Raw genomic sequence first — 9,176 nt, 5'->3', positions numbered from 1 at the left:
TATCGCGCGGACACATACGCACGCCGCAATGTGGGAGTCGAGAGGGAAACGTGTCTTTTGTGCGTGTTGGTTGTTGCACGTTATATTCGTACGATTATATTACTCGCACGCGCACGCGTCGAGAGCGGATGGAAAAAATATTTAACAGTACATTTTCTAAAAAGTATACGTATATATATATATTTTTTTTTTTATTATACGACCGAAAAAACGATATTAAAGCATATCGCCGATAGAATAGCGCTGGAGACGAGACCTGCTCTTACGAACAACAACACAACACAACGCGCGCGCGTATTGTAAACGGCATATGACTCATGCCGAGTCCGCGCTGGTATTATAACGCGTTGCTCTTTCTCCGTTCAACATCGAGTAGGTATACCAAACACGTATCGGCGACCGACACAACCGTTGACCGTTGCTGAGCGCGCGCGTAACGTTCTCCGCCGGAAGAAATATTACACACCCAAGTCCGGTGGCGTGGTTACGGGGAGGGTGTAAGGGGCTTACATCCCCCCCGTAAATTTTTTTTTTTTTTTTTGTACGATATTTGATTATTATTTGTTGATATGTACACGTTACGGTAAAACATTTCGATTTCACTACGATTAGGTACATGTTAAAAATCGAGTAACAAATTAATTTTCATTAAATACGGGACGTAGTAGCGATACCATTTTAAATGTAATATTATTACATACGACCTCGTTTTGAGATGTACAAAGAACGCTTGAAAACTTACTCTTAAACGCCACCACCAAGAAAAAAATTGTATCTACGCCACCGCCACGAATCTTATCGTCGGAAACGGTTTACTGCGATTAACGTGTAAATTAAAAAAAATCCGTCGATTCCGTTGAACATAATTATTTTGTCTACGGGTTTCTTTTTAGTTTTTACCCACGTCTCAGTACGTGTCCGTAAACACGTTGTTCTTGCGTAACGCGCGCGAATTGTGTTAACAACAATAATAAAAATTGTTTTTTTTTTTTTTTTCATTATCTCGTGATTTTGTCACACACGTTCTGACTTATACGAGTATGTTGTGTTGTGCACACTTGTGCTGATTTCTTCCCGCATTACGTACACCGTATATCGTGCGTGGGAAGCGCATTACTTTATTTCGTGTATTGGATCGATTTGATTTTAACAAATGCACTGCACTATGGGTTTTTGTAAGAAATGTTCAACCTACACAACTCGAATTAAATATACCGTAATCAACGTTTCAATGTCGGATTATTGAACACATTTCTTCTTTCGTAATCGACGTAATAATAAAATACGTATCTATTTAACGTAGAACGGTGCGGATATTGATTTTCACTCCACCCGATATTGACTATGATGTACCATTAAAACAATAAAACGTTAAAATGATTAAAAAACGATTTATTCGTGTCGCCTCGTTGTTTCATTCGCTAATCTGCGTTATTATTTTACAGTCGTGTTTACAGATAACGAGTATAATAATACGGAACGCATACATTATCCGCTTTCAAACTTATCGGACAAACAATAAATACCCGGTCCGTTTTTATACATCAGTTGCGATGCAGCTTATCGGACTCGATAAGTATACATGTTATGATTGTTTTATGTTATAATAGAACTAAAATATTATATTTACACTCGGCAGTTGGAATATAAATCAATAACCGTAAGTAAATTAGCATCGATATGCGATCGGGATATATATTTATACATATTTGTTTTCCTAAAACAAACCGTAGACATTTATACCGTTACATACATTTCACAAATACGTATACGCATTAACAAATTACGACAATAGTCTTTATTATAATCGCAAGTATAAACGTTTAAAATAATTTTGTTACTATTATATCTACTCATATTTTCAGTTGCGCCGTAAATGTTTAAGAATATTTTGATGATTATGAAAGCGAATCTGTAGTTCTTTTGAACTAAGATATCAGGTATCAGAGTCGAAGAAAGAAAAAACTCCATAAATTTAACACTGATTCAGAAGAAAAACAATAAGACCCAAAATAGAAATCTATAAGCGACATTCATTTTGTAGATTGTGTTAGATTTATATCTGAAATAATAGACGCAAATAGTGATACATGTATATTGAAGTAGTAGAACGATTTGAATGAATAGAAATTAAATTATCAACCATATCAACAATTTACGATCAATATAATTATGCAAACGAACTTAACCATAGACTTGGATCCCGATTATTTGGTTGAAGAATAGTTTCAATTTCACCGTGTAATATCTGCTCATATACAATATAAAAAAAAAAAAAAAATAAAAAAAAAATATCGCTAGTAAACTGAAATTCATTAAACATATGCAAACGCAATACTAACTCTTCCGAAAGCAAAGAAATATTTGTATATTTGTAGCACTTTTCGACCAGATTGAATTAAGAAATAATATTTAGTTATTTATAAACACGAATTTAATTATAATTAATATCAAGAATAATATAGTTAATCATTATTTTAAAAATATATTGGACGAACATTTTGTTTTCGCAACAGTGTAAATAATGTTAAACAATTAAGGAACCCGTAATTATTATTTATAGGTACTGTTCCTACGAATTAGTTAAATCAGAGCCTGAGCTTATGGCGTTTCAGATTAAATAAGACGCATTTAAAAATTACTAATTAGTTAAGTTAATGGATTTGAAATAGACATTAGAAAACCATTAACTATCTTCTTGTATCATTATTTTAAAAACAATGGGATTGTGGTTTGGTTTTAATATTTGAAATACATATAAGTTGAAAACAACGGTGTTCATTTAAGTATAATTATCAATATTATTCGAGTAAAATCGCCTTAGGTTGTACTTTAACCAAACAAATATATAATTTCCTTTAGTCATTTATTTGTAACGAATTGTATTGTACGTCTAATAAATAACGTGTAGTAAAGCCCGCAGGAACTATAATAGTAATAATAACTGCGTTTAAATTTAGACATTTTGGAAGCGAAAAGGTTAGATGCATCGTATTATTAAACGTGGATTTGATATTTTTCGTATATTAAATATTGAAAATCAATGGTAGAACCGTATCGCCGTCGATCGTCCAAGGCGTATGAATTTAACGACAAAAGCACTTACGCAAACAATATTATAATCCTGACCAGGGTTATATTTAAGGGGTGGTTCGGGGAGGCAATGGCCCCCTGAATTATTTAAGAGGGCTGCAATATTTGCACGGTGATTCTAAATAATACCAAATCGATTATTTCGTATTATCAACGGAAAATTATTTACGAACAAATAAAATTATATAAAAAATTATTGTTATACCGTAAAATAATTTATTTTATTTTAGAGTATTTTTATTGAGATATAGGTATTGGTTTAATCTTGATTTGAGTAGGAATGGGGTATTCAGACCGTGAGGTACTAAATTATTTAAGGGTACCACCATTAGTCTTATAAAAGACAACTTTTTATAACTTTATTCTATATTATGATAAAAACTCAGTTATTGTTTTGGATTTGACGTTAATTACAAATATCTCGTTATAGTGTATTGAAATTGGGGAGAATTAATTGCGAGCGGCTTTTTAATGAATAGTTGGAGACACTTATTTTCGGGTTTACAGTACAATGAAGAGGGGTGGCAAAATGCCGTTGCCCCTTGACGGAAAAATCATAAACACGGCCCTGATCCTTACCACGAACATTCGTTACCAAACGATATGGAATGGACCGATATAAGGATTGACGCGGCAATGCACTGCATTGTATAGTAGTATATCTATCTAAAATAAATCATGCTTAGGTTTTGCATGATATTTATAGGGTAATATTATTTTTTTTTTTTTAGCTTTGATTTGCAATAAAGTATTTTTAAATATTAGCCCCCTCTAAAATTATGGAGAATTTCCGCCTATGCAATGTAGTAGTCACGAAATCCGAGGGGGTGTAGCTCCGTTTTCGGTAGTAATTAATAGTTCTTTGCGATCGATTTCGACAAGAGCGAAAAATAAATTGTAACTATTTTTAACACGTGTCTCGTTTGACATGTTCAATACGATAATATATCATATTGCATAAGGCGAGGGTATAACATTGTACGTCGAACGAGCCATATTTTTACCGCCGTGAAAATCGTCTACGATCATTATTCGTTAGCCGAAAATCCACGATCGTTTAATGTCGCGGGTGACACACAGGACGTATCCAATCCGTCGCACGAGACGTCTCCGATATCGAACGGAGTGTTGTTACGGGAAAACGGACTCGGTTGCACGTTTTCGGCACGGCGATGTTGGTCGGGCCGATCGGTCCGTCGAGACGGACGGAAATTCTTCTTCTTCTTCTTCTTCAAACAACAACCAAAACGACTAGGAAAATTTCGCACGCGCGCGCACACGCGTAAAGTCGACCGCGCGTTGCGGTGCGAGGGGGGCAGGGTTTTTCGAGGCGGGGGCAGCCCTCGCACCGCAGCCGCCCAGCCGGCCGACGATTGGCCCGAAAAAGCGCGGGACGCGAGTCCCGCCGAAAAACGCGCGCGCCGGCGGCGGAAATCAGTACCTCCGCCGAGATCGTACGACCCGCGGCGATCGCGACCGAACCCGGTCGGCACACGCGCACGCGCGCGCACCGGCAACAGTAGTAGTTAGTAGTGGTGGTCGTCGCGAGCGGCGTGTCCCCGTCGGCCGCGGTCGTGTCCCGTCGGCTAAGACGCGCGCACGCGCAACGCCGCGACCGGAGTCTGACGCGCGCCGCGCCACGCACCGCCGCCGAAACCGAGCGAAAGGGTCTCTCGACGCCGGAGCCGCTCTTCAGTCGTTGGACCACGCGCAACTCTTCCGGGTGTCGAGTGAATCGGAACCGTTTCCGAGCACTCTTCTTCTACGTACGTTCATCGTCGCCGCCGTCGCCGCCGCCGCCACTTGGAATATTCCAGTCGAATAATATTATACGTATTTTTATTATTTTTTTTTTTTTTAAAATAAACTATTTACGCTCGTTACAAACACGATATTCAGTGTCGTTTGGCGGTTTATTATTATTTTTTTTTTTTTCTACACGCGTTATAGACAATCATACGTTATCGTACGTGCGGTTTTTTTTTACCGGAAAATAATTTTTTTCGGTTTTTATAAAATTTTTTTTTTCGACGCGAAAAAAAAAAAATTTAAAATCCAACACTGTTTTACCGAGGTTGGTCGCCGAAAAAAAAAACCAGAGAGATTAAACGAAATACGCTGCATCGCCATGGCTGTACCGTTCAGAGTCGAAGGCGACAGTGAAGATCATTCGTATTTGCGAATCGAAAATTTACTCAAAGAATTGTTGACATTGCTCAGATGGATGCCCTGGACAACCGTCACCGGTAAGTGTTTTTTTTAAGTCCCATCCCGATAGGTTAGTTTATTATTGCGGACATTTTTTAAATTAAAATATACCCGGAAAACTACGACAACAAAATCTAATTCTAAAAAAAAATTATTCGGTAAAAATTAAATTCTTGAAATAAAAATTTCGCATAAAAATTAGTCAATAAATAATTTTCGACATTTTGTTTATTTTTATTGTCTTAAAAAATATTTTCCGGTCATTTGAAAAAAAAAATTAAATAAAAATAATAGTACCTAATTGCGAAAATAAATATACACGTGCAAAAATAATTTATGTTGCGTAAAGCATTCGTCGCGAGTTATATGAAACGCGGATAAAACTGTACTTGTGATTTTAAAATCGGTAAACGTGGATCAATCAACGTATACGGTAAAAAAAAAAAAAATTGTCAACCGTCCGGTATTACCTTTCGGATGATTGTTAAATTGTTCGTAATTTTTTTTCTTCTTCTACAGTATATATCCAAGATTTGAAAAATGAATTTCAGTTTTCGAAAAAATTATTAATTTTTAAACAGCAACGTGTTACCTATAATTTTATACTGCTCCGTTAACCATAAATTTTAAAATTATTAAACTTAAAAAAAAAAAAAAAAATCGTCACAAAAATTTTCGGTCGGTCAGAATGAATAGCAGCTTCCCGTGTTTGCCTCGATTATGTGCCGTAGCCGTCACGAGACTCTTTACGGACCTGTCGCGTCTCTCCCGCCGTAAGGTCACCCACCCGACGTGGTTGGCGAACATGTCTATACCGCGTTCGAAATAATACTGCATACGAACATAATAGAACCCGTGCGGCGGTCGACGTGGTGCGTGTGAACGACCCATGTATATTTTTCTTCGTTTGTTTGTGTGTTCAACGTGCATTAGATCAATTTTCCGTTAGTTCCCTAACACATGGAAAAAACTAAATTTGCCGCGAAAAATGAAAAATTCCGTTTTCGCGGCATCTGTACGATTTTAATAATTCTGGTTCCGTTCCGGTCACTTTTGTCTAACGCTTTCAGTACATAAACGCATGCTATTAACTGTCAAAATAATTTTTTTATAATATTGAATAATAACATTTTTCATCTCCGCAATATGCGAAACGAAATTAATTCTTCTGCGTTTATTTCGCCGGCACATACGTACGTACGGCGCTATCAGCCGAGATTTATTTTTATTTTTTATTTTTATTATTCAAAGTTTTTTAAATATTTATTTCGATACGATTTCATAATTACGACATGTGTTTGTTGAAATGGAATCGTTGTTCTTTTGTGCACACGTGCCCGTATTACGCGCATTCATTATCTTTGATTCAACGGTGGGAAACGACTTTCGATAGAGCCGTGGCGTGACACACGGATGGAATATCACAATATTGTCGTGAGTATTTTATTAGGTAAAAAGCATAAAAAAAAAAAAAAATCATTGCGAAATTCGACGGCCCCTATTGTTTCCCCGAACGCGCGCGCGACAAAAGGCGATAATTTGCCAACAAGTGCGCCCGCCGCGTCCCGTCCAAGGCCGACGATGCTCGTCCACAAACCGCGTGCGGTCTTCTGTGCACGGTTAGACCTACTCGAGTACGGTGTTTTAGCGGAATATAATACGTCGCTTCTCCCATTATAACTTTGTACAAATCGTACTCGGTCGCATGTCGACGATCGAGAGAAGTTGCGTTCCGTTCGATTGAACAGAGAACACTACGGAATAACATAACATACTTCTTATTCGTCCAGTTGTTTTTAGTTGTTTTCGTATTATTCAACATTCATCGCTAGCCAAACGCGAAACTCGCCGTTTTAATTTCGTTTTTCGCTGCTGTTACAATAAATAATATTAAAAAATAAATAAATAAATCAATCAATCCTCTCGCAAGTAAATCTTCTCTTGCGCTAAAACAAAAAAAAACGTTGAAACCGAACGGCGTACAATGTTCCGTTGCTAACGTTTTACTGTTTTCCTTTTGCTCGGCAGGCATGCCCACAGCGACCGCGGTCATCGACAATTCGCAGGCCACGTTCATGCTACAGCGCCGGCAGACCGCGGGCAACAGACAGCAATCCGCGCGCGGGCTCGTTCATCACCACCGCAGACTGGCCACAGCCACCGCCGAGACGCACAACCGATCGGAAGGGCAACAGCAGCAGTTACCGTTGCCCGACTTGATCACGTCGACCATGTCCTCAGCGCCACCGCCACCGCCGCCGCCGCCGCCGCCGCCGCAACCGTCTGCGGACAAGAAACCGACCAAGAAGATTTTGCTCGAAGTCGAACTGTGCCCCGAGTGCTATTACGATCATCAAAAGTTCAAAGTCGTCGCGGCCAACCGACGGGACAAGTCGAACGACGGACTTCCGTTGTCTCGACGACACCGGTCCACCGGAATCGCCGACCGCAGATCGTTCGACAATGACGTGAGTGTGCCTACTCGTACTTACTGTTGTTTTATATAAATGTGTACCTGCCCCTTCCCCCCCTTCCGATCATAACGTCACCCCGATCGGGGTGCGTAGAGAGGTACCCCTCTCTACGCAATTGTTCGTCTGATTGAGCCTTTTTCCAACTTCGTCAATCATTGTTATACTAGCGATTCCCGTAGATTTGTTTTTGAAAATAATAACTCTATTAATCATCACTATTGATTCAGTTCAAAGCGCGTCAAAAATCACCCGGTCAATTTTAAATATAATACGCTTTATACGTTTTTCTAAAGTAAAAACCGTCAAACTCATTACCTATTTGAACACGGCTTTTGGTATAATTTAAGCCAGCAATTATTCTACATGTGTGTGCAATTGTTTTTGTTGGCAGGCCGAAGAATCCGTAGTTGTCGTCAAAAAGTCGAATGTAAAACAGCGACTCATGTCGCTACTTACACCGTCGAAAATCGACTCGTCCATTCTCACTGCCGTGTTCGTGATCATCGGCTGGAAGATGTTCATTAAACAATAGTTGTGTTTCGAAAGAGAGAGAGAGAGAAAGAAAAACAAAATTTTTCACGTCTAAAAGACTACAATAAGGTTCCAGTCACGGTTATGGTGACTACAACAAACTTTTATTTTTATGCTAATCAAATCGACCGTTGATCTCAATACTTGCTGAATTGTGAGATGATCCGCAAACGTAGCCAAATTTAATTTATATTATTTAATTTTATCATGATTAATTATTATTTTTTTATTATTATTTTACTAATTTTACTATTATAGACTCTTAAGTGTGTATTGATCAGCTACTGCTGTTATAAGATACATATGCTTCGGGGTTTTTTTTTTTTTTTTTTGTATATTAAATTATTATATAATAAGTGTAAATTTTTTTTTTTTTTGTAATTAATCTCTATTTCTACGCTTTTTCTGTTGTATTTTAATATCGTTTCACATAGAAATTCTGCGGTTTCAGTCCCAGATCTGTTCACATTTTGATCTCGTTTTTTAAAACTATAGATTTCTGAACGGCAATACCGCAGCGCGTCGCGTTTGCGGTTTTGAATTAGTACGAAATGCTATATATTATATTAATTTTTTTTATATTTTGTTCACTGTAAATAAGCGCGTTTTTAATTTTATTACACACACACATATTCTGCATTATTATTAATTTGTTAACCAAACCGTTAAAAAATTACTACAGCAAAAAAAAAAAAAATTGAATTCTCTGTGGACGTTTTTCTCTTGTTTCTATTCGTTCTAATGGTGAGTGAAACGGTAGTAGTATGGAAGGTGTAGACGCCAAGATCCCGTTTAAATGTGCATACTATCAACGATAACGTAGGGGAATCATAAAAAAAAATATATATTTAATAATAACTGCTATGTATA

General features: G+C 37.7%; 1 protein-coding gene across 1 annotated transcript; it reads left to right on the top strand.

The window, feature by feature from the left end:
- The first annotated feature begins 4,764 nt into the window (after positions 1-4,764).
- LOC112685372 lies at positions 4,765-8,936 on the top strand. Its single transcript, XM_025557227.1, has 3 exons — positions 4,765-5,339; positions 7,330-7,769; positions 8,167-8,936. Exons 1-3 carry the CDS (start codon positions 5,222-5,224, stop codon positions 8,305-8,307), a joined length of 699 nt encoding a protein of 232 aa, XP_025413012.1. The 5' UTR covers positions 4,765-5,221; the 3' UTR covers positions 8,308-8,936.
- The last annotated feature ends 240 nt before the right edge of the window (positions 8,937-9,176 follow it).

This window comes from Sipha flava, unplaced genomic scaffold (assembly GCF_003268045.1).
Source record: "Sipha flava isolate LNK unplaced genomic scaffold, YSA_version1 274_pilon_pilon, whole genome shotgun sequence".
Classification (NCBI taxonomy): domain Eukaryota; kingdom Metazoa; phylum Arthropoda; class Insecta; order Hemiptera; family Aphididae; genus Sipha; species Sipha flava.
Note: the sequence above shows the minus strand (reverse complement) of the source record. Positions and strands in the feature narration are given on the sequence as shown.